We start from the raw sequence: 27,313 nt of genomic DNA, 5'->3' as shown, positions 1-27,313 counted from the left end.
GGCTGAAACTCATACATAGTATTTTATCTGAATAAATTGCACTGATTCAGACTTCTGTTTTCTGTCTAATGAGTTCTTTTCTGTACCTTTCTTTATTTTGCCAGTTTTTATTTATCTTTCAAGTTCTTGTTTGGTTGTCACCTCTTTCTGGAAATCTTTAACTCCCATCTGATTTAGAAGTTACTCTTCTGTGTTTTCTAGCATCTTAAATATAGCTAACTACAGAGCTCATAGCATGTGCTTACTTATTTGTCTCCCCTACTCTGTCTTATTTTGCCCTTTTAATCCCTTGTGCCTGGTACATAGTAGATTTTTAAAAAGTATTTACAGAATTATATTTCCTGCAAAGCACTAAGTAATATTTCACATTGCTTTTTGAGGATATTTTATAGTCAGAATTTGGCACTGTTGGGGCACCTAGGTGGCTCAGTCGGTTAAGTGTCTGCCTTTGGCTTGGGTCATGATCCCAGGGTCCTGGGCTCTCACTGTCTCACTGTTAAGCGGGGAGTCTGCTTCTCCTTCTCCCTCTGCTGCACTCTCTCTCAGTCTTGTGCACTCTTTCTCTCTCTCAAATAAAATCATCAAAAGAAGAATTTGACACTGTTTTCGGTTTTCAGTGTGATCTTAAAGTCTTTATCAGGGCAAGTAAAAGAAAAATTATTACAAGAAGAAATTATTAGTCAAATGGTTATGGATTTCTTATCTCCATGGGACCCTTACTTGTGGATTGATCATGATCTTAATCATGATAAGGATGTTTAAATATGTGGGACCAAAATGATAACTTACCTTGTTTTTAGATGACTAAAAATTAACTTGCTAGAATTTTATTTATATGTAATTTTATCTATATTGCATTATGCTTTCTGGTTATAATGAAGAAAATACACATTTGGTTTTAGAAAGATTTGAAGATAGAAAATATTGGTATAAGGGAAAGAAAGCCTGGGTCCAAATCACAACTTTGAGGTTCCTTTCTAGGTCACCAATGAAAGCATCCCTCCTTTCTTTAAGAAGTTGTAGGGATTAAAGCCTCCATAACTAACATTTAGTCTTCCTTCATCACAGTGTTGGGTTCTCTTATATATTGCCTTGTAGATTCTCATCCCTTTCTCAGCTACCCCACCAACCCTTCTACTGCTTTATCTAGATCTCCCATTGTATGTTCAACACAGTTACCTCATAGTAAATTCTTAACTGCTTCTTAGTACATTCCTTCTACCTCCTTTCCCTGAATGAAACTGGGATCTTGAAGAACCTTTTCTCCTACAGTTTGTAACTTTCTTTGGGGGAACTTTGTTCCTTCACCTCATGAGTTAGAGTTGGTGGGAGATGGTCTTAGTTACCTTCTTTATGGTTAAAATCTTCTGTTCCATTGCAGTCCTGTGAATTAGAAAGAAATAGAAATCATCTTAGTACAGAGTAACTCATTCTAAAAATTAAATGTCAAATTCTGAACTTTAGGGAAAAATATTAAGGTCTCCTTCCTTTGATTGGGCTCTTTAATTAAGTTTGAGTTTGACAGAAGTATTTTGATCTTCTTACTTCCTTGATTCCAGGATATGATCTATGAGATATATAATCAGATTTGATTTGGGGGAGGTAAGAAATAGTACAATAAAACCCTCAAAACTAGAACTGATAAATGAATTCACTTATGTCACAGGATACAAAATCATTGTACAGAAATCTTTTACATTGCTATACACTAATAATGGAACAACTGAAAGTGAAATTAAAACAGTCCCATTTATAATAGCAGCAAAAATAATAAAATATCTAGGAAAAAACTTAACCAAAGAGTTGTTAAGTGTCTGGAAACTAGAAAACACTGATGAAAGAAATTCAAGATAATACAAATAAGTGGAAAGACATTTCATTTATGGGTTGGAAGAATAAATATGGTTAAAATGTCTGTACTGCCCAAAGCGGTCTATAAATTTTAATGCAATCCCTATCAAAATACCAATAGCATTTTTCATAGAACTAGAACAAAAAAATCCTAAAATTTGTGTGGAACCACAAAAAACCTCAAATAGTGACGTGACATCAGTCTTGAAAAAGAAAAAATAAAACTGGAGGTATTACAAGTCCAGATTTCAAGTTATATTACAGAATGGTAGTAATTAAAACCATATGGTACTGTCATAAAAATAGACACGTAGTTCAGTGGAATAGTACAGAAAGCCCAGAGATAAGCCCACAGTTATATGGTCAATCAGTCTTCAAAAAGGAGGAATGAATATACAATGGGAAAAAGTCTCTTCAGCAAATTATGTTGGGAAAACTGCAACATGCAAAAGAATGAAACTGGATCACTTTCTTTCTCCATACACAAATATAAACTCAAAATGGTTTAAAGACCTAAATGTGAGACCTGAAGCCATACAAATCCTTGAAGAGAGCACAGGCAAGAATCTGTGATACTGGTCATAGCAACATTTTCCTAGGTATGTCTCCTGAGGCAAGGGAAGCAAAAGCAAAAATAAACTATTGGGACTACATCAAAATAAAAAGTTTCTGAACAGCAAAGGAAACAATCAATAAAACTAAAAGGCAAACCTGAATGGGAGAAGATATTTGTAAATGACATATTTGATAAAGGTTAGTATCTAAAATATTTAAAGAACTGATAGGACTCAATACCAAAAAACAATTTAATTTAAAATGTTCAGAAGACATAAACAGACATTTCTCAAAAAAAGACACCCAGATGGCTAACAGGCACATGAAAAGATGCTCATTACTCATCATCAGGGAAATACAAGTCAAAACCACAATGAGATATCACTACTTCACACCTGTCAGAATGGGTAAAATCAAAAACACAAGAAACAACTGTTGGTGAAGATGTGGAGAAAGAGGAATCCTCATGCACTGTTGTAGAAATGCAGAGTGGTGCTGCCACTGCGAAAACAGTATAGACGTTCCTCAGAAAGTTAAAAATAGAATTACTCTGATTCAGTAATCACACACTGGATGTTTACCCAAAAAATACAAAACCAGTAATTCAAAAGAATACATGTACATGTACCCTTATGTTTATAGTGGTGTTATTAACTATGAAAGTAGCCCAAGTATATCCATCAATAGATGAATGGCTAGAGAGGAATGGATGAAGTGTGTGTGTGTGTGTTTGTGTGTGTGTACACACCATTCTTCATATTCTAATATTCCATTATATATTATTATACAATTACATGTTTATATATAATGGAATATTATTCAGCCATTAAAAGGAATGAAGCCCTGCCATTTGCAACAACATGGCTAGAGCTCGAAAGTATAATGCTAAGTGAAATGAGTCAGTCAGAGAAAGACCTATCATATGATCTCACTCACATGTGGGATTTAAAAAACAAATCAGCAAAGGGGAAAAAAGGCAAATCAATAAATAGACCGTAAGCTATAGAGAACAAACTGATGGTACAAAAGGGAGGTAGGTGGGGGGATGAAGGAAATAGGATATGGGGATTAAAGAATACACTTATGATGAAAAAATAAAAAGATGCTGAAAAATTAGTATAGTAAATACACATTTTGACTATGAGAGATGTTCATTTTTAGAAACGATGAAGGAAATGTGTATCTCGGAATTAAAGAAATTGAGCAGTTCATGAAAAAAATTGTACTTTGCTGAGAACAGTTCAGAATAAGTCTAAATAACTTAGAAACAACTACTTGCATAAATGTGGAAGATGAGAGGTAGAGAAATGTGAGCAAAGTTAAACTGGATTCTGAAATTCTTTTTCTTGGCCAAATGATACTCAGTTATTTGTTGTGTTTACTTCTATAGAGATCACCCAGTTACTGTAGTTACGGTTTACATTCTAGATCAGTCTAAAGGAATATAAAATGTACAGAATAAGTTGTCAGATAGGATATTTATTTTCTTTTAAATTGAAGGTTACCTACTTCTGTCTGTATAACTCACCAATAATTTACTCTGACATTTTTTAAACCTCTGAGACTGTTGGTGAAGTTTCCTGAAATGTTCACCTTGATTGTAAGCAAAATAAGCTATCTTTTGTTGTTATAACCAACATTCAGGGGCATCACATATGAATTGAATCTTAAAGCTTCAGTTTTAATGTGAGTTGTCTAGGAATGGATGGAAGTTAACTAATATAGATATCTCCTCCATGACATGTTAAAAATGGACCAGACCTAAGTTTTAGTTCAGAGTATGCAAGCTATTACTTCATGTAGTGAATGACGGGAGTTTAAATGAAGATAGAGAAAAAAATTCACTGGGGGAAAAATCGTAAGTGAAAGTATAGTTAGGTGTTTTCTGATTTTTTTAGTGAGTATAAAAAAGCAGACAGTATTTTGACATTTTATAATAGTATAAGATACATGCTGTTTAAAGTTAAACAGTCTTAACCATTGTTCCCAAAACGAGAATTGCTCAAGAACAAAAAGCAAATAGTCTTAATCTTTAATAGGAGAAGCATGAGCCTAAATTCTCTAGGATCAGGTATATACTTTATTATACCCATCCATAATTTTCTGCTCCAGGCATCCATGGATTTATAGTCTGCCTTCAGCTTTTACCATGGTATCCAGTGCTTCCTCCACCTAAAATCCCAATTAGACAACACAGACCAGTCCTTCTGGCAGACCCTGGAGAGGTTAGAATATTTTAAGAAAAGTCAGCTCTATTCCATCTGATTTGAGGGCTGCTAAATCCCTTGAGTCCCAGGCATACCCATATAGAGAATAGAGCAAGAGAAAATGAAAATGACCTGAACTTTGTTGTTCACGGTACTTTCTTGACTAGGCATTTGTTTGGTTGCTGTAAAGCTTTGACTCTTTCCAGAGCTCCTATAAAGTTAATGCAGCCAGTCTCTAGTTGTTTTTGATGTTTCTATGAGGGCTTGGAACTTCTTAAGTCTGTCATTTTGCTGATGTCACTCAAGAATGCTTTTAAAATTATAAAAAATTAAGTTAGTGAAGGAAATTTAGAGCACACAGAAATGTGGAAAGCTAAGAAAAAAAAAATCTTATCTCCAATTCTACTCTGTAGTAACCACTATTAACATTTTGGTGTGTTGCCTTTCAGGCTTTTTTCCCCCTTTGACATGTCATGCCTTTCATTTTACCCTGCTTTCTCTTGTTCTACTCTGTACCACCAAAAAAAAGAAAAATTGTTTTTAAAGTTAATTAAAATAAGGTCTCTAAACATACTTTTAGTCAGTGCAGTATTAATTTTTGAATTTAGTATACTTTTACATTTGGCAGCCCAAAATATTTTTACAGGTATGCAAATTTTTCATTTATGCTTCTAAATGAAAATATTATAGATATTTTTCTTCTCTTTTTTTGTTTTAAATAAAACACAAGTCATATTTATTAGAGTTGTCCAAGTCAGCAGTGGTGATCTTCTCACTCATCTTGCCATTCCTGGACCCAAAGCACTCTGTGGCTTCTGCAGTAGTCATGCCCTTTTTCACCTGGTCAAAGACTACATGCTTGCCATTCAGCCACTTGGTGTTGGCAGTGTGGATGAAAAACTGGGAAGTGTTTGTGTTGGTTCCAGCATTTGCCGTGGACAAGACGCTAAACCCTGTGCTTCAGGATGAAATTCTTGTCATCAGATTTCTCCCTGTAGATGGACTTCCTGCCAGTGCCATATGGCATGTGAAGTCACCACCCTGGCATAAATCCTGAAATAATCTGCGAAAGCAGGGACCTTTAGAACCAAGTCCTTTCTCTCCAGTGCTCAGGCCATGAAAGTTCTTGTTGTGTTTGTGTGTGTATGGTGTGTAATTCTTCCTCTTCTTATTTTTTATTATATTAGTCACCAGACAGTACATTATTAGTTCTTGATGCTGTATTCCAAGATCCATTGTCTGATGTCTTTGAAACTTTGTCTGCAAACAGCCTGGAGGAGATGCAGCCCATAGCAATGTTGAAAAACATGATGGGGTTGGGACGCCTGGGTGGCTCAGTTGGTTGGACGACTGCCTTCGGCTCAGGTCATGATCCTGGAGTCCCGGGATCGAGTCCCGGGATCGAGTCCCGCATCGGGCTCCCAGCTACATGGGGAGTCTGCTTCTCTCTCTGACCTTCTCCTCGTTCATGCTCTCTCTCACTGTCTCTCTCTCAAGTAAATAAATAAAATCTTAAAAAAAAGAAAAAAAGAAAAACATGATGGGGTTGACTGTGGCTAGATAGTGAGTGGCAATAGGACAGTGGCGTCTGTAAGGCCTAGATATTTCTGATTATCCCCTACAGGCTTGGGTTTTATTGTAGTCTTTACTCTTTTATTCAGTATATAAGAGTTGAGAAAGAAGTAGGTATCAAAAATCTGTATTTTCCTTGGTCTTAGAAATTTCTGGAATTTTTACATTCAGAAAAAAGTGACATCCCCTCATTCAAAGGGGTAAGCCCTGACAACCTAGTATAGATCTTAACTTTCTTGGGAGCCAGTATAAAAAGAAAGAACTTAACCTGGACAGAAATAGTAATGCTGATATTGTGATATCAGTTATTTAGGCTATAGGTGTCTTTTAAACCAGCCGAACTATTAACAATAACTAGATTCTTTAATTGTGCTATATTAATTGATAATTGCAGTTTGATTTTTAATTTATTTAGTCTTGTATTATGTAGATCTCGAAGCTATTTATGTTTTGGTAAAAATTATATATTTATATATAATTTATATATTATATGTTGTATTAAACTTGACATAAAGAGTTAAAGAAGAGTATGTGAATCTGAGCAGACATTGTTTTTTGCCTTCTTCCATTCCTACCTCTTACCTCAGTCAGGAGCACTCTAAAAAGTAATTACCTATGACTTTTTTTGGGATTTGGTTTATGGAAAGGTACCCTTTATAATTAAGGTGATGGATAAATTGGAAGTACTTTTTTTGTGATTCAGTTTTATACTGAGATGCATTTTGATTAATTTTTCTTTTATCAGCAGATTTCTGCTTTTTATAGTTGTATGATTTCTTTTTTGGGGGGTCATTCATTAATTATTGCCTATAATAAATGTTTATACCTAATTTTTTTTTATGTTTTATTTCACTGAAGTAGCAATTACATAATCCAAACTTGCGTGCTTCTTTCATAGCTAACTTTGGTCTCTAGGAATACATTACTATTAAAAATGGAGACTGTTGTATTAGATGCATTACTTTTAAGGGGCGCAGATTGTAGGATTACAAAGCTAAAAAGATTCCTTGAAAGCATGACTCTAATCTTATAAGAAAATGAGGACAAAGAACTTATTCTAACAGGGAGTCTTTATAGTATGTTTTCTAATGTCACTTCTTTGTTCCATCAAGAATTACTTAAATAAAGCAAGTTTGGTTACGGTAATGGTTGAATATTTAAGGTTGATAAAGTAGCCAACTTTAACAAATTTTTCCTCCCCCTTTTCTTTTAGGTGAATCTGGACTCGGGAAGTCAACATTAATCAACTCATTATTCCTCACAGATTTGTATTCTCCAGAGTATCCAGGTCCATCCCATAGAATAAAAAAGACAGTACAGGTATGTACATTTGTATTGTTCATTGATGATAAGCTGGGGTAATGTTACCACACACAAAATACATGCTATAACTTTTATTATGCTTCCCTAGAGGTAGGTTTTATATTTGGCCTCATCCAATATAAAATGGTAAACCTGACTGATGATTAAAAAGAGAAGGTGAATTTAGAGGAATTATCTTGGCTAGAACCTTCTATTAAATTTGTCCCTAGGACCCTCCTATAGATTATACTGTGAAGTACTAAATAATACCCCTAGAGTTAGGCTGTCCAACATGGTAGCTGCTTGCCATATTTAGCTGTTAAGTTTGAGTAAGTTAAAAGCAAATAAAATTTAAAGTTTAGTTTCTCAGTTACACCAGTCATATTTCAAGTGCTCAGTAGACATATGCGGCAAGGGTAGTATAGATGTATTTGGGTAGTATAGATGTATTTCCACTGTTGGAGAATGTGCTAATGGATAGGGTAGAAAAAGCTTGATTTGCAGAAAAGCCATTATTACTTAAATACAGTGCTCTGTATTACTCAGTGGCATAGTCCTATGTGATAGATGAATGGCAATTGGAATTTTAAGGCTCCTAAGCTATGTGTAGTCTAATTAAGTAGTTCTCAGTCTGTAATGTGTGTTTAGATCAACTTGTTAAATTTAGTTCCTGTTTTAGGTTAATTTAGTCTGAGATGGGTTGAAATTCTGCATTTCTAAAAATTTTAGGTGACGTTGATGCTGTTGACCGTTAGACCATACTTCATGTGACAGAATACTCTAGGCTCCAGATCTCTACTGTTCAGTACAGTAGCCAGTAGTCACATGTGCCTGTTGAGCTCTTAAAATATGGATAGTCCAAATGGAGATGTTATGCAAGTATAAAATACATCCCAGATTTTGACAATTGAATATGTAACAAATACAAAGTATCTTATTACTAATTTTTTTATATTGATTACACTTTCCAGAGATAATATTTTAAAGTGGCTACTGAAAAGTTTTAAATTACTTATGTGGTTCACATTACATTTTTGTTTCAGTACTCCTTTAAACTGTTAATTGAAAAAAAATTGTTAGTGGAATGGTACAGTAGTAATATATAGCCCATAAGCAGAGAGGAGGGGGGTGAATAGTTCTCATTGGAACAGGCTTTATTCAGGCTGGAGGTGGATTTGAAGGATTGGTAGTGGTTATTCTAGTGCACAGGGTAGAAGGACACTCGGGAAATCCTGGGCAGAAACTCATACATATCAAACTGCAAGATGCAGTTTAGTAATTAGATTCTTTTTTTTTTTTTTTTAAAGATTTTATTTATCCATTTGACAGAGAGAGATCACAAGTAGGCAAAGAGGCAGGCAGAGAGAGAGGGGAGGAAGCAGGCTCCCTACTGAGCAGAGAGCCCGATGTAATTAGATTCTTAAGAAGTAATTCTGTCAAGTGGATATTTTGTTTCTTTTCTTGAAGTTTTTCTCTTTTAGGAAATTTTTTTGTATCCTTCATAGAGTTTGAAATTTCAAATTACTTGCAAAATTGTATTCGATAAACTTGACACTACATTGCTTATTTATTTTGTGATCAGTGTTGTATATATGTTTTTTAAAAGATTTTATTTATTTATTTGACAGAGATCACAAGTAGGCAGAGAGGCAGGCAGAGAGAGAGGGGGAGGAGTCTCCTTGCTGAGCAGAGAGGCCAGTGCGGGGCTCTATCCCAGGACCCTGAGATCAAAACCTGAGCCAAAGGCAGAGGCTTTAACCCACTGAGCCACGCAGGTGCCCCCAGTGTTGTATATTTTAACCCTAAACAAGAGGAGGAAGTTCTAATTTTTTAATTTAGGTATTTAAATTCAAGATAAGTAAACTATGTATGTAGAAATGTTAAAGAAACCGCACAGTGCAGATTCCTAAGTTCAAGAATATTTATTTTAGGGACACCTGGGTGACCCAGTTGGTTAAGCGTCTACCTTCAGCTCAGGTCATGATCCTGGAGTCCCAGGATAAAGTCCTGCATTGGGCTCCCTGCTCAGTGGGAAGTCTGCTTCTCCCTCGGCCCTTCATCCCACTCATGCTCTCTCTTTCAAATAAATAAAATCTTAAAAAAAAGAATATTTATTCTAAAATATATTAGATCTTAGTGGTCATGTACTTGCCAGTAGTGTTCTTGGTAATTACTGCTGAGTCCTCTTTGTAGCTCTGGCATATGGTGTTAATGCCAGGCTTGCATTAGTAAGTCATTAGTATCTTCCAGGTACTATTCTAAGCAGTTTATGTGTATTAACTTACTTAATTCTTAACAACAACTTTATGAGGTAAGTGGTATTATTACCGCCATTTTACATGGGTGGAAACTGAGGTAGGGACATGGTCATATCCCTGAGATCACATAGTTAAGAGTGACAGAACTGGGGCGCCTGGGTGGCTCAGTTGGTTAAGCAACTGTCTTCAGCTCAGGTCATGATCCTGGGATCCTGGAATCGACTCCCATATGGGGCTCCCTGCTCAGTTGGGAGTCTGCTTCTCCCTCTAACCCTCTCACGTCTTGTGCTCTCTCTCTTTATCTCTTGAATGAATGAATGAATAAATAAATAAATAATCTTTAAAAAAAAAAGAGTGACAGGACTGGATACAAATCTAAGCAGTCTGGTTTGGTGTGTTTTCTGTCAAATTATGCTGTCTCTATACTGTTGATATTTAATACACGCTAGTTTCATAGGTTAACCAGTTCTTAATAGGTGGATTAGCTTTCCTTTACTACAATCTCCCTATTTAATAATGTTTCATCCAACAGCTTTTTGGTTTTCTTTCTTTTTTAAAACCTTTTCCTTTAAAAATCTTTAGAGAGAGTTTCCCAACTAGGCAGTTAAGACAAAATGAAGACAAAATGATTTGATCAGTGAAGTCCTGTGAAAATTGTTTAAATAACATAAAAAATGCTCTATGGGGGTGCCTGAATGGCTCAGTCATTAAGCGTCTGCCTCCGGGCAAGTCCTAGGATCAAGCTCCACATCGGCTTTGGGCTCCTGCTTGGCAGGAAGCCTGCTTCTCCCTCTCCCTCTCCCACTCCGGCTACTTGTGTTCCCTGTTGCTATGTCTCTCTCACTCTCTCTCTCTGTCAAATGAATGAATAAATAAAAACTATATATATATTTTAAATGCCTCTGTAAGCAGTAAAGAGCCAGTCATCTGACTCTAGCTAGTAAGGGATAGTTTCAGGAAGGGATTTTTTGTTTGTTTTACTTTTTAAATCTCAAATAGTACATACATGATGTTTGCTGTTGCTTGTCAGGTTTAAATTTGCAGTCTGGACTCAAGGGTAAGGACTTCCCTTTAAATACTAAGCTTGAAATTCCAATAAACTACTGCTGGGTAAATGATGGAAGCCAATTAACTCACGAAGATTTTGTACCTTTCCATGTTTTATTTTACTTTGCTTAATAAAGACAAAAGAACAATACTCAAGCTTTCTTGATTCATCCATGCAGTGATTTTTTTTTTTTTTTTAAACCAGTGTCTGAACACATGAAAGTACCAGTGCTTGCAATTTCAGGAATTTGACATAAAGAAATTGAATCTTTCCTACTCTGTAGCAAAGTATTTGCTCAAATAATGAGAGATTGCTTGTAATGTAGTTACAACTGTGTGTATCCTGTCATGGTCTACATATTGTAAAAAGGGTATTAAATAGAATTCATTATCATATTGTCATCAACGATTCTCCATATTGTGAGACTGAATATTTTTCCTGTCTTCTCAATTTTATACAGTGAGCATGCTTTTATAATTTTGCCTTTCAGAAAAGAAATATGAATACCAAAAGATAAGTATTTATAAGGAATAAGATTCATATTAAGAATTCGTTCTAGGTCAGCTCAACAAAAATATGTCCCCTAAAAGTCCTTATGCCAAAAATAAATTTGCCAAACAAATTTATTAAAAATACTGATAGACTATATGGTACTGTCTACTAAACCAGTTGCTCAGACCAAAAAACTTGGAGCCATCCTTAACTCCTTTTTTCTCTTTCAGTCCATATGTAGCCATCAACAAATCCTGTTATCTCTACTTTCACAGTTATATCCAGAATTCTTTATTATACCTCTCATATGTAGGGTTCCATCATCTCTCTGCCTAGATTATTAGAATAACCTCCTAATTTACCTCTCTAACATGATCCTTGGCCACCATCTCAAACTTTTTTAACAAAGCAGTGAGTCTTCTTTCATAGTCTCAGAACAAGGCCAGAGTCAGCTTTTTAAAAAGTTTTATTGATCTATTTCTATTTTTTTTGAGCAAAATTTTCTTAATATAATTTTTTTTTAAGATTTTATTTATTTATTTGACAGAGAGAAATCACAAGTAGATGGAGAGGCAAGCAGAGAGAGAGAGAGGGAAGCAGGCTCCCTGCTGAGCAGAGAGCCCGATGCGGGACTCGATCCCAGGACCCTGAGATCATGACCTGAGCCGAAGGCAGCGGCTTAACCCACTGAGCCACCCAGGCGCCCCTTAATATAATTTTTAAATGAATATGTAGCTTTATACCAAAAGGGCATAGATTTTAGCATAAAGCTTGATGAACTTTTATATACATGTTCATATATTTAGGTAATTACCACCCAGATTAATATAATGTACATTTCTAGCACCCTGGAAAGTTTCCTTTTGCCTCCCCTAAGTCAGTATTACACCCAACTCCAGATATAAATAGCTTTCTGACTTCTGTCTCAATAGATTAATTTTGTCTTTCTTGAACTTCATTTAGATGTATACTCTTTTGTGTCTGATTTCTTTCACTGAAGATTATGTCTGTGGTATTTGTACTGTATAGTTATAGTCCTTTTTCATTGTTGTGTAGTATTTCAGTATTTGATTATATCATAAATTATATTCTGTAGATAAGCACTTAGGCTTTCAATTTTTAACAATATGAATATTTTTATACATTCTTTTGGTGGATCTGAACACTTGTTTCTGTTTTACATCTGTGACACATTAAGTAAAGGTATTTTATTGTTTCAGTTAAATTTCTTTGATTCTTATGAGGTTGAACATGTCTTTTATACTCATTAACTATTCAGATTTCCTTGAAGTGTTTTGATCATCTTAATGTTTCCTGTCTTTTTCTCTTTGATTTGGAAAAGTTCCTTGTCTAGATAATTGTCCCTTATATTTCAGACACTGAAGATAATTTCTCTTAGGCTAGCATCTGTTAAGGAATATGGAAGAGGCTCTCAGGATTGTTTTTACATTTACTTGTCTCCCAAATAATCCTGTCTAACTCACTTAACCTTCTTTTAAGGTACCATTTCAATAGTGTTCTCTTTTTGTGAATATCTTCCAAGTCTTCCTTTTTTGAAAACAAAGGAGTAATTAGGGCTTGACAGTATCTCTACTAAGATTTTTATGACAAAGGCCTGTGTATCACTCTTAAATCTCTTCTTTTTACCAAAAGTTAAGATCTATAACATCTGAGAAATGGGTTGATAATGACTAGAATCCCAGAGAAGTACTCTGGGTGGTATTCCTTCATATACTGGAAACAAGTTGAAGATTCTGTGTACTCTCTTTCTTACTTATCCAGGAGAGAACATAACATGTTCTGAGTCATTCCATTTATTTAGAGAATAGAGGGTAGTTTTCTTTCACAGTTGACTGGCTCTTCACCAAGCTCAGTAATCTAGAAGATAATCTCCTCTTGGAAGCTCATAAATTCTTTGTGGAGGGTGGTCAGAAGTATTACATCTCAGCCCAGACATGGCAGACCAAGAGAAACATAAAATCCCGAGTTTCAAAAGGCATATGTCTGCAGTTTCTCACCTGAAGGCTTTCTGGAACACTTCCAACTGTCAAAAAAAAAAAAAAAAAAAAAAAAGTAAAGAAAAGAAAAATGCTGTGATGTAGCAAGGTAGGGAGTGAGATTTTAATAAAGACTGTGATCTCATAATCTCCTCCCTGAGCATTATTTATTTATAAAAAACTGGTATCGTAAGGAATTCTTCCATATTTGCAATCTTGGAAGGAAAGAAAAGGTGTTTACACTAATAGAGAGATGGTTCTGAACTTCTCGTGTATAAGTGGTTCTGATTTGAATGGAATTTTCAGTATTAAATAGAAATCTTTTGTGATTAATTCCCAGTGTCCTGTCTTGGGCCTCAGGACTCCGAGTGCAGCAGCTCAAAATGTGAGCCAACACTCTAGTCCTAGAGTTCTTGGTACTTGTGGTTCTCACACTTGAGTGTACATCAGTCATTTGGAAGGCCTGCTAAAACAGATTGCTGAGTCCACCTCCCCTCAGAGTTTGCTATTTAATGGGTTTGAAGGAGGGCCCAAAGAATTCATGTTTCTACCAAGTTCACAGATTATGCATCTGCCAGTCAGGATACATTTTGAGAACTACTGCTTTGCAGTGTTTCTAGCTGATCCAAACTGGTTTTATCCTGTCTCTATGGGAAGAAGTTAGAGAGGGTACTGTTTATCCTTCATTCTTTCAGAATATTTCACATTGAATGAAATTTAACTTCTGTTTTTATTCATGTATTTTTTAATAGACTAATTAAAATGAAGTGATAGAAAGCATTGAATACTTGTTCCACTCTCAAAAATAGATCTTCAGATTAACAAAGTTTTAAGAAAAATATTATATACAGTGTTGTGTATATAGTAGCAAATTTTATAATTTTGGTATATTTGAAAATTTTTGAATCCTATTTCAAGTCTGTGAAAGGTTGCCAACTGTCTCCAAGGAAAAAACTGTCCTTTATTCTGAGACTAAATTGCTTCAGTTTCTTTTGTGAAATCAGTGTGTTAGATTTTTTTAAAGATATTTGAGAGAGAGAGACTGTGTGTGAGAATGGGAGTGGGGAGGGACAAAGGAAGAGGGAGAGAAAGAATCTCCGGCAAACTCCCTGCTGAGCACAGAGTCCAGTGTAGGGCTTGATCTCAGGACCCCGTGATCATGACCTGAGCTGAAATCAAGAGTCAGATACTCAACCAGCTGAGACACGCAGGCACCCCAAGAGTGTTAGTTTTTTTTCTTTTTTTCCCTTTTATTTATTTATTTATTTGTTTGTTTGTTTGTTTTTAAAGATTTTATTTATTTATTTGACAGACAGAGATCACAAGTAGGCAGAGAGGCAGGCAGAGAGAGAGGAAGGGAAGCAGGCTCCCTGCTGAGCAGAGAGCCCGATGCGGGGCTCGATCCCAGGACCCTGAGATCATGACCTGAGCCGAAAGCAGAGGCTTTAACCCACTGAGCCACCCGGGTGCCCCTTTTTCTTTTTTTTTTAAAGTTCTTAGTTTGCAGCCTTATATTGGTCCTCTTTAAAACTTTTTTTCTTGGTTTATGAAGTTCTTCAAATCACTATTACAGATTAAATGGGTATAGAAATTTTGGAGGTGAAGAAAGGTGAAAGCAAAGAATCCTCTCCCTAAGATAATGTTTTATAGAAACCTTGAGACCTTTTTGTAAAGCCCAGTTGGGAAACTCTCTTGTTGATATTGGTCCAATATTGATAGTTTTTTGAGCTATTCATAGAACAGACATTTAAATGCTTTATTTATTTGTTTGTTTGTTTGTTTGTTTGACAGACAGAAATCACAAGTAGGCAGAGAGGCAGGCAGAGAGACAGAGGGGGAAGCAGGCTCCCTGCTGAAGCAGAGAGCCCGATATGGGACTTGATCCCAGGACCCTGGGATCATGATCTGAGCCGAAAGGAGAGACTTTAACCCACTGAGCCACCCAGGTGCCCCTGAATGCTTATCTTATGCCAAGTTTTGGGACGACAGCTTTAACCCACTGAGCCACCCAGGTGCCTCCATAATCAAAGTTCTTAAGCCAATCACATGAAGGATATAGCAAACAAATATGATTAGTGAGAATGTGCTGCTGTAAGGTGCTATAGATTACCTTGGCAGATTTTAGTGTAGTAGGAATGAAGGGCAATATGGTACTGGTTGGGAAGTGAGTAGTAAATGAGGCACTGATGATGGGATGGCTATGAAGGAAGGGATGAAAGTGAATACCTAGAGGTTGAGTGTAGGGTACTGAGGCAGTCGTTTGGTTTTTATTTCCAAAAAAGACCTAAGAATGTTTATATCATATGGGGAATTAATCCCTGAAGAGACAAGAGGTTGAAAATAAAGGATAAATAGTCTAAACTCTTGTCAATATGACTCCAATGTGGAATAATTAGATTATATAGATTAAGAAATTAGCCTTAGGAAGAAAGGGATCTATTTCACTGAACAGAAGGAAAGACTGTTGCTTCAGACAAATTGGGGCTGTTGCTTCAGACAAATTGGGGATGCTCTTGTCTTCATGTAGAGATGAGGTACTTTGCTGAGGATGGACAGAAATAGGGTAGAGAAGACCCATACTGAGAAATGAGAGTGGCATGAGACTAAGGAGCACATAGAAGGATTATTGGATAGCAGGGAAATTCCGGTCAAATCGAGGTTCATGAATTTTGTGGATCAGAAAGATATCTGAGCTTGGAAAGGAAAAAGAAATAAAGGGTTTAGGAGGGGGGTCACTAATGAAAATGAAAGGGATGAGTTGCTTAAGATCTCAGTGTAAGGAGTCAGGGGAAGTTAGGGGTGGTGATACAGGGAATGTGTGTGTATGTGCGTGTCTGCGCACATGTGCGTGCTTAAAGATTTATTTGAGAGAGAGAGCAAGAGCTGGGTGGGGGGCAGGGGAAGAGGGAGAGGGAGAGAAGGGATCTCAAGCAGGCTCTGCGCTAAGCACAAACCCCAGTGTGGGGCTCCCATCTCATGACCCTAAGATCATGACCTGAGGTGCCCCTAGAGTTCAAATCTTTGGAACAACTTTCTTTCTTTCTTTTTTTAAGATTTTATTTATTTACTTGTCAGAGAGAGAGCATGAGCAGGGGGAGGGGCAGAAAGAGAAACAGGCTCCTTGCTGAGCAAGGAGCTGGATGTGGAACTTGATCCCAAGACCTTGGGATCCTAACCTGAGCCGAAGGCAGACTCTAAACTGGCTGAGCCATCCAGGCATCCCTGAATCTGCTTTCTTTTTTTTTCTTTCTTTTTTTTTTTTTTTAATAAACATATATTTTTATCCCCAGGGGTACAGGTCTGTGAATCACCAGGTTTACACACTTCACAGCACTCACCAAAGCACATATCCTCCCCAATGTCCATAATCCCACCCCCTTCTCCCAAACCCCCTCCCCCCAGCAACCCTCAGTTTGTTTTGTGAGATTAAGAGTCACTTATGGTTTGTCTCCCTCCCAATCCCATCTTGTTTCATTTATTCTTCTCCTACCCCCTTAAGCCCCCATGTTGCATCACCACTTCCTCATATCAGGGAGATCATATGATAGTTGTCTTTCTCTGCTTGACTTATTTCGCTAAGCATGATACGCTCTAGTTCCATCCATGTTGTCGCAAATGGCAAGATTTCATTTCTTTTGATGGCTGCATAGTATTCCATTGTGTATATATACCACATCTTCTTTATCCATTCATCTGTTGATGGACATCTAGGTTCTTTCCATAGTTTGGCTATTGTGGACATTGCTGCTATAAACATTCGGGTGCACGTGCCCCTTTGGATCACTACGTTTGTATCTTTAGGGTAAATGCCCAATAGTGCGATTGCTGGGTCATAGGGCAGTTCTATTTTCAACATTTTGAGGAACCTCCATGCTGTTTTCCAGAGTGGCTGCACCAGCTTGCATTCCCACCAACAGTGTAGGAGGGTTCCCCTTTCTCCGAATCCTCGCCAGCATCTGTCATTTCCTGACTTGTTTATTTTAGCCATTCTGACTGGTGTGAGGTGATATCTCATTGTGGTTTTGATTTGTATTTCCCTGATGCCGAGTGATATGGAGCACTTTTTCATGTGTCTGTTGGCCATCTGGATGTCTTCTTTGCAGAAATGTCTGTTCATGTCCTCTGCCCATTTCTTGATTGGATTATTTGTTCTTTGGGTGTTGAGTTTGCTAAGTTCTTTATAGATTCTGGACACTAGTCCTTTATCTGATATGTCGTTTGCAAATATCTTCTCCCATTCTGTCAGTTGTCTTTTGATTTTGTTAACTGTTTCCTTTGCTGTGCAAAAGCTTTTGATCTTGATGAAATCCCAATAGTTCATTTTTGCCCTTGCTTCCCTTGTCTTTGGCGTTGTTCCTAGGAAGATGTTGCTGCGGCTGAGGTCGAAGAGGTTGCTGCCTGTGTTCTCCTCAAGGATTTTGATGGATCCCTTGCGCACATTGAGGTCCTTCATCCATTTTGAGTCTATTTTCGTGTGTGGTGTAAGGAAATGGTCCAATTTCATTTTTCTGCATGTGGCTGTCCAATTGTCCCAGCACCATTTATTGAAGAGGCTGTCTTTTTTCCATTGGACATTCTTTCCTGCTTTGTCGAAGATTAGTTGACTGTAGAGTTGAGGGTCTATTTCTGGGCTCTCTATTCTGTTCCATTGATCTATGTGTCTATTTTTGTGCCAGTACCATGCTGTCTTGATGACGACAGCTTCGTAATAGAGCTTGAAGTCCGGAATTGTGATGCCACCAACGTTGGCTTTCTTTTTCAATATCCCTTTGGCTATTCGAGGTCTTTTCTGGTTCCATATAAATTTTAGAATTATTTGCTCCATTTCTTTGAAAAAGATGGATGGTACTTTGATAGGAATTGCATTAAATGTGTAGATTGCTTTAGGTAGCATAGACATTTTCACAATATTTATTCTTCCAATCCAGGAGCATGGAACATTTTTCCATTTCTTTGTGTCTTCCTCAATTTCTTTCATGAGTACTTTATAGTTTTCTGAGTATAGATTCTGTTCCTCTTTGGTTAGGTTTATTCCTAGGTATCTTATGGTTTTGGGTGCAATTTTAAATCTGGATCTGCTTTCTTAATAAACTAGGTCAGGGTTTTGATGAGAAGGAAATAATCTTTAGGTGTAAGTATTGTACCTTTGGTCATTGCCTCTTAGTTTCTTGTGGAACATAATGAAGTATTTAAGATAGATATTTATCTTATATATCTTATCTTTATCTTAAATATCTATCTAATTTATTTATCAGGCATTAAATAATAGATAGTTTTTGTGTTTGGGCTAAGTGAAATATCTCAGGCTGTTTAAGTCTCTGTTGTCCCAAGTCCCTGCAGAGCTTTGGCTGTAATGCCACCTCCTGAACAAGTTTGGGTAGAGAGGTAAGCTCCTGTCAGAAAATTTTAACCCTCTCTATGAAATTTAATATAGTTAATTAAGTAACACTTTCTACTTAAACAGCTCTTAAACATTATGTTATAAAAATTTTAATGGTCTTTTGAAAATGAAAGAAGTTATTGAAACACTGAATGTTTAATTTTATTTTTTCTCAGATTGAAAAATCGAACAATATTAGAAAAAAGAGTGCCTTGGATTTCTGGAAAGTAGGAGTCCAAATGAGGCCTCAGTAAATTAATTATACATAAACAATGTAATGGGCTTTAGTTTTATTTTTCAGAGAGAAACACATAATTGAAAATACCCTTGATTCATTCCTTCAGTATTAAATTAGGCATTTAATCTTAGAGGATTTTGAGTGATGCCATAAAATATGCTGATGTGACCTGCTTAAGTAAAGTGCATGGGAAAGTAGCCATTTGGAATAGATTTCTTAAGAAAAGTTTGAAATTCCTGGACTTGAACTAATTTGTTTTCCATGGATCCCATGAGGATACTTGCAAAACCAGATGATAGGATACAGTCGGATCCTGTGAATGGCACTAGTTTACAGTTAAGTTTTCTGGATATCTTCCATATGTTGCCTTCTTCTTTCTATTTGACCATATATGGATACATAGAAATTCATAGGCCTGAAAAGACCTTTTATAAACAGACTCTTTGAAGTATTTAAAATACAGATCTTAATTTTTTACATCAGTAAACAATTAAGTTAAACTGATTATAAAAACAAAGAAACAAGAATCTTAAAATTTAAACTGGTATGGTGTGTGATTAGTATACAACCTATTATTGAAGGTAGAAATGGGCTTTACTTACTAATAAGAGAACCAGAAATGGTTTGGGAGTAAAATTGGGAGATGACTCATGTAGAACAATTGTATTTTGCATCAGTTTCTAATATACAGTGCTTTGTCATTTAAAGAATTATTAGGAAAGGGATGGTATGATTACTTCGGATATTTCTGCTTCAGTGCCAGTTACCATAAATGAGTAAGCTATTTTTATGGAAGGAGATGGAAGCAAATTCAAGGTATATTGAGATGTTGGAAATTGTCCATTTTTTAAATTGATATTCAATGACAAATAACTCGATTGTCCTTTGACTAGAGGACAACCATATATATAAAATAGGAATTTTGTAAATCATGTGTCATAATATCACTTTTTTAAAAAAAGTTTTGAAAATCTAACACTGGTAAGTCTGATTATTTCCTCATTTTGCCTTTCTCATGTTGTGAGAGTAACCTGGTTTCAGACTAGCTGTATTATCTTAGCTATGTGGTGTGAAACAGTGGTCTTCCAAGTAATACACATCTATTGTTGATACTGAAAATGGCCAGAAAATATTAAGAACCCTATTTATTGATGTTTACTTTTTTAATCTACAGAGAATTAATACTGTGTTAATACTTATTAACAGATTTCCAATTATGTATATTTGGTAGATAAAAATAAATATATTTGGGATGTTCAGAATTTCCACTGGTATTTCACACTAGGACTAAAACAGTATAAAGACCACTGGTCTAAAAGATAAGACCTTTGCCTTTTATTTGTCTAAAAGATTAGAAGCCCTTCCATGGACATACACGTCCAAATCTTAGGCAGTGTTTTCAGTTTTAACAAGATTTTTTTTTATATTATATTTTTTTAATAACTGTTGGCTGACTTAGACCTGTACTGTCCAATTCAGTGTCACCAGGCCATATGTGTCTATTTAAATTTAAGTTGATTCAAATTAAATAGTTATCAGCTTGTAAGTTGCTCTAGTCACATTTCAAGGGCTAAGTAGCTGCATGGCAAGTATCTACTGTATTGGATAGTGCAGATACAAAACATTTGCATCATCTCGGAAACTGTCCAACATTATGTTGGACAGTGTTGCTGCAGACTTTCTTGCTTAGCAGTCTTAGTTCCTCAGTCTCTTTATGCATTACCTAGCCTCTGTAAAAAATGCCCAAGGAAAATGGAAACTACATCATATTTATAATACCAAAAGGTACACTCAACTATTTCTACCTAGAAATTAGTCACTTTTCCTTTCCAAAACATAAATAGTTGAAGTTGCTTTTCACATATTGGTGATATTTTTCCCTTAAGTCTTATGGTACTTAAGTCATACCATCTTTTGGCAATTAACACTCAACATTTGTGTCTAATTCTTCTCTCTTAAATTAACCTGTCAGTATATGAAGAGCCTCTAGTCTTAGTTAGCCCTTGATATAAATGTACATTGAATGAAAGCTTGTGTTTTTCTGGGGCAATTATTCCCTTTTTCTCTTTGAGTCAGTGTTTACTTTACCAGGAACATATGCCCCAAATGAATGAGTTATATGTTCTGATACATAGCTCAGGGTTACCGAAAATCTTAGATTGCTGTTGGCATTGTTTAAGTCCAATACCCTTTCTCAAATAGAATATTTTCGCAAATTGTGAAGAGAACTAAAGATTTTAGTCAGAGTTAGTAGGATTTTTTTTCAGTGCCTGCACTTCCGCTGATTGCCTCTGTCAAATATGCGGTATAATATTTGAGAAGAGAATTGGATCTTAGCTATACCATAAACCCAAGTGTAAATAATTATAGCTATGCTGAAAAAGATTTGGGAATGGTAGTAAGTTAACTTGAGTTACCTTTCCTGGAGGTAGTCCAGGAAAACATTTATTGTAAATGGTACATTAGTTGTACTTGTTTGGTTAATTGCATTTGATTTCTATGAGTTACCAAATCATTCAAGCACATTGTTTATATTATTAGATATGCATTTAGATTATATGAGTATTATATGGCTTTAGTGACTATTACTACTTTCTCAGTTCCTGTTTTTCTTCTTTATGTCAGTTATAAACCATAAACCCGATGTTTATATATGTGCCTTTCTTTCAAGTAACCAGGACTTCTACTATCCACAGTAATTGATTCTAAAGAGAATGTGGGGGTGGGTTTTTGTTTGTAAAAATTTCCAGTTGGTTTTGATTAATGCTCATCCCCTGCCTCTTACTTTGTAGGAAACCACAGGTGTAACGTGTGGTATTAATACCTGTACCAATGACTCTTACAGGTGGAACAATCCAAAGTTTTAATCAAAGAAGGTGGTGTTCAGTTGCTGCTCACAATAGTTGATACCCCAGGATTTGGAGATGCAGTGGATAATAGTAATTGGTAAGAAGGATTATCATCACTGCTTTATACTGCATTTGGGGTATGGGGTCGTTAGAGTTTTTCTGCTTAAGATTTTTAAACTTCTCATTTTAACAAAAGTTATTTAACTTAAGTCCTATGACTAGAGTTCTTATACTAACTTGGCCACTTACTTGAAAATGTTGCTTATTTTCTCTGAACTGATTTCTATAAAATAGAGATAATACCTGTCATAGAATTATTTTGGAGGCAAATTCCAAAACAACATAGAAACAAGAATTCTCATCATTATAAGGAAGCTAAAACTTTTCATTTTCTACTATAATTTTATCCACTTATTGTATATATTATTTTCTGTCACATCCTAATTTAAACCTGATTTTAAATATTCAGATTTTCCAAGTTACAAGTTTAGAAAACATTCATGACATTCTATTTGGAAATAATACCTTAGTATCTTCTAAACAATATTTAAATTTTTCTTTGAGTACCACATTGTTTTTGAAGTAAATTTCTGTGTCAGCTTTTAAAACACCTGAATAATCATGGACTACTACATCAAAAACTAATGATGTTCTGTATGGTAACTAACATAACATAAAAACAACGACACCGAAATATGTTCATCATGAAGTTTTTGAATTATTTAATCTTTTCATTTGAAATCTAAAACTCTGTACTTACCAATGCAGATAATACGATAATTTTGTTGAGCTTTGACTCTATATAATTAATTATCTTTGATTTGGAAAGTTTAGAAATAATGAATCAAGATTTATTCAATGTGATTAATATTTGTTTCTTAATCAGTATATGTAGAATAATTTGAGATATTTTCCAGTGGTTCGATTGGTTTTGCCTATTTAAAAGTAATGATTACTCCACTTTAACAGTCATCAATTGTACATTCATATGTAAATTGAAACTTAATTTTTTTATTTGTCTGGTTTCTCTAGCTGGCAGCCTGTTATTGACTACATTGATAGTAAATTTGAGGACTACCTAAATGCAGAATCTCGAGTGAACAGACGTCAGATGCCTGATAACAGGGTGCAGTGTTGTTTATATTTCATTGCTCCTTCAGGACATGGGTCAGTACCTTGATACTTCTGGTAACTTGCTGTTGCTTATTATTATTGAACATCAGGTACATATTTTAGTAATCTAGATCTCTGTGGAGCACATTTAACTACACGAGTTGTGAAATCCCAAATTCTATATAAAAATGACTTATAAAAAACACTTTTTAAGTTCTAGATAAGCTAATAGTAATTTTATTTCTCAATTTATGCATAAGACTTTTTTTTACCTGCTTCACTATAATATTGAAAATGTTTCCATCATGGTTTAATGTCTCAGTGTGGCTAGTTTAGCTTCCTTTTGACCTCTTGCCACAAATTGAACTACCAAATAATGGGAAACAGCTATAACAGCTTAGACATATTCTAAGAAACTCTAAAGATGTTTTTACTGTGAGTCTGATAGAAAAGATTACCAGAAAAGTTAAGTACCTAAGTTCTTAGGTGCCATTTATTTCTTTACTAAGTTTCTTTGGCTCTGTTTCACCTTAGCTATCACAATCATATTATTTAAGTTTCATATTATCTGTGCTAACCGTCTACTTACTAGGAGTTTAAATGTAAGTATCTAGACATTCATATGATCTGATTATTTTTTTGTTAGTATGGCCAGTCTCTATTTCTTTTTTTATTGTGTGTACTTCCTCTGTCATTTGAGTAGATACATGTGTCACTGTCAACTGCAGATGTTTGTATTTACTCTTCTTCAGTCTTTTTCTTTGGGTAGATGACTCTGCATAATTCAGCTACCTGATGAGTAGAGCTGCTATCTCTCTACCAAAAGGAACCGGAATATTATGTAACATCAGACTAAATAGCATTACGCCACCTTAGATTACCCATAGTATAAACCAGTTCCTTCATAACAGTACCTTTGTCTTCTATTTTCTGCTGCTTTCTCCACCATTTTCCTAGATAAACTAATGCCCATCATCAAAAAGTCTTAATTATATAGTTTACCATTTTTGCACTGTCAGATTATGATGGTGCAAATATTTCTTCTTTTGTTTCTAATGTTCTTCTGTGGTGCTCTAAGAAGTTTACATATTTAATGTGCAAAATTGACTCATCTACTTAAAAGGCTCAAAAAAAAAAAAAAAACCTCAAAAACAAGACACTGTTTATAGCCTTTTATGAGTACCTGCTAGCTTCTTCCTGAATTTATGTACTTTTTTTTTTTTTTTAAATCATTTTAGGTTAACTTGTTAGGACTTTTCTTGGAAGCCAATGGAATAAAATCTTAACTGCACTTTAGTCAATAGAAATTTGATGGTTTTTATCCAGTTTTATTATTTTAGATCTTTTGGACTCTCTCCAGTATTTAGTAATTCTCATGAAATCACATTCCTTCCATCCCTAGGGGAAAATATATTTCTTAAAATTGCATGGGAAATAAGATTTAAAAAAAATTTTTTTTTTAATGATTCAAACGGTGTGTGGTAGCTTTGGGCCATTTTTTATTTGTAATGAGAGACAGGGGTTCAAAATTTTTATTTTCTAAAAACATGCTTTTGAATAGTTTCTCATCTTAACTACTTTGAGGCATGGAACAAAGTTTTGCCCATTGGTATGTGTTACTGTGGATTAAGTGAAAGAATAAAACATTGAATTTATGTAGAGAGTTCCTGATCTCCTGTTCACTATAAACTGAAATTCTAGGCAGTCTAATAATAGTTGAATCAGGGCCTTTCTATCTTATCTGGGTAGTCCCTAGATTCCCTTTTATGAGGGGTCCTGTTTTGGAGTAATTATAAATTGGTTCAACATTGTATTTTCAGTGTCCCCCACCTCACCCCACCCAGTGTCATCCGTAAACACAGGACTGATTTATGACTTCAGGAATTGTTTCTTCATTTTCTGTTCAGTGCTTGGTAATAGTTATTAAAATTAAAAACTGACTTGGAACTTGAGTTTTAAAGTGGTATACTTACCCTTTTGAATATTGATTGCCATTTAAAAAAATCAGTGTCATTCAGTGAGTTTTGTATAGAAGATTTTTTTCCTTAGAAATATGTGTATGTGTATATATTATAAATATTTGTCATTTGCCCTATAGTCATTTTATTTTGCTGTAGGCTTTGAGGTTAAATAGTCTTTTCCCTCTAATGTGGGTTTATCTTCTAGAAATTCTAGAAAGGACTTTCCATTGTTTAAAACTAAATTTCTTGGAAAAGATGACCTGAAATAAAACTAAATGGACAGAGGAAAAATTTCAACCAGAATGTAATCTACATGTGAACTAAATGTTTTCTGCTGTTGACATTTTGTAAGCTTCTGAAATTTGTATTCTAATTTAAAAGGGCAGAAGGGTTTTATTGGGGCTTTTATAAAGGTTTTACCCTTTTTTCCCCCTAAAAAAGTTTAATTTTTAAAATGATTTAAATGTTCTTCGGTCGTGTTTCATATGTAAGAAGTTGACTTTACCCATTTCTTTGTCATGGTTGTTTTTTAGTGTCTTTCTCTTTGAAAGTTGAGATAACAAATATTCAGCAAGTCCTGCTTTACTTTTAAGTGTAAAACCTTGTTAACTTTGATTTTAATTTTAATATTTTATATTAAATGATCTTAAGATGTCTAAAAATATTAGACTGAGTTCTTTTCTGTTACTGGTTTAATGAGGTGGTATTGGGGGTAACTTAAATTTGATGTGAGTATAATCTGGAAAAATCTGTATAATCTACAAAAATTTACAAATCTGAAATTGACTGGGTCATGGCTTTTATATTTAATGTTGTATGTAATGATGATGAAAAAAAGCAAAACCTAAATTTTTTCAAAGTTGGGTAGGTTCTTTCACTTAGCACTTATGAAGTAAGGGTACTCTTTATAGATAATACAGTATTATTCCAGTGACATTTCTTTTCTGTGGTGTTCCTTATTCTCTGAATGCCAATAACACATTTCAAAGGATTCAGGATAAGGAGAATTAGAATAGGAGGTAGGTATCTTCTCCATACCTGCCTTCCTACTCCATATCCCTATCTTTCTGCCAGTCAGCATCACTACCACTAAGAGATATAGTATTATTTATGATTTGTTAGTAAAAAGGAATACCTCTTTAGTCTCTGGGTCCCCGACCTCCCATTTACTTACATATATGTATGTGTGGGTATATACAGATATATCCACATACACAATGTGTTTATTTAACTATAGTATTCTAAAAGAACTCTTTATTTTTTATTAGTAAAATTCATCATGAGAGTAGATCTTTATTCCAGTTGTTTTTAAGGTTTGTAAATTAAAGAATACCAGTTTAGAATGGTATTTCTATGCAAAATACTCCCATCATCTTCATTTATTTTTGTGGAATATTAATTTTTAGCCTGTACTACATTCTAGATGTGAAGAATTTCTTTGGTTTTCATTTAGAGTTATTCAAAAACATAAGAAAAATCACAGCAGCTTACTCTTTTAGTCAACAAGTATTTGGGAACTTCAGGTGTCAACACTATAATAGCTGTTGGAGATATAGATGAATGAGACAAAGACTTTGCTCTTAAGGATCTGCCAGTGAGAAGATAGGGAAAACAAATGCACAATATATGGCAAATTAAGTGTTGTGACCTCATAGAAGATGCCTAGTGTTAGGTTGGAGAAAGATTCCCAGAGGAAATGAGAATTTAAACCAAGTCCCAAAGGACCAATAGGAATTAGGCTAGCCAATTAGAAGGGGAATGGGAATGGAGCATGTTTTAGGTAGAGGCAGTAGCCCATGACCTATCAAAGTATGGTGCTTTCAGAGAATCATGAGAGGTTCAAAAAGGCTGGAACATTACAAGTAGGAGATGGCAGAAGATGGTAAAGGATGTTAACAGATGAAGACAGCCAGAAAGGCTATGTCTTCACAGGCCTTGTAGGCCACACTAGCCAAGGAATCTGGCCTTTGGTAAGGTTTTCAGTCAGGAAAATGACTCATTCAGATTTGGATTTTAGAAAGACCTTTCTGACTGCAGTGTTTACAGTTTGGAGGGAAACTGGGTGCATTCTAGTAATTGTCCGTATCAAAGGTCTCAGTGGCCTGAACCAAAGTAATACATTTATTTGTTCAGCAGGTTTTGGGAAATCTTTGGGAGTGAGAATCAGTGGAGGAAGGAACCCTGGGTTTCAGCCTTGAGTAATTGGATGGATTACTCAAGGCTGGATTACTCATAGTACCATCCTCAAAAATAGCACAGAAGAGGAAGGAAAATTTGGGGTTCAGATGAGCTTTTGATTTTGAGGAGCTAAAATTGGTGTCCAAGTAATATATGCACTGGGTAAACATGACTCTCCAACATAAGAATGAGATCTGGGCAGGGTGTGAAGATTTGAGACCCATAGAGGATGATAGAGGTCACTGTAGTCAGTGATAAGCATATAAAATTAGAGTAGAGAGAAAAGACGGCCTAGTCTAGAGCACTCTGAGG

At 35.3% G+C, this 27,313-nt stretch overlaps 1 protein-coding gene across 3 annotated transcripts in view; it reads left to right on the top strand.

Annotated features, from left to right (window-relative positions):
- The window catches only part of SEPTIN7 (septin 7), a 114,696-nt gene that overhangs the window by 57,862 nt on the left and 29,521 nt on the right, over window positions 1-27,313 (top strand). For all 3 annotated transcript variants that reach the window (XM_032303912.1, XM_032303913.1, XM_032303914.1), the window contains exons 4-6: window positions 7,399-7,505; window positions 21,746-21,846; window positions 22,782-22,916. In XM_032303912.1, coding sequence (XP_032159803.1) covers window positions 7,399-7,505; window positions 21,746-21,846; window positions 22,782-22,916 — 343 coding nt within the window. The remainder of the gene's footprint in view (window positions 1-7,398; window positions 7,506-21,745; window positions 21,847-22,781; window positions 22,917-27,313) is intronic.

Source organism: Mustela erminea, chromosome 11, assembly GCF_009829155.1.
Source record: "Mustela erminea isolate mMusErm1 chromosome 11, mMusErm1.Pri, whole genome shotgun sequence".
In the NCBI taxonomy this organism is placed as follows: domain Eukaryota; kingdom Metazoa; phylum Chordata; class Mammalia; order Carnivora; family Mustelidae; genus Mustela; species Mustela erminea.
The sequence above is the reverse complement of the archived record's forward strand: the minus strand, read 5'-3'. Positions and strand labels throughout refer to the sequence as shown.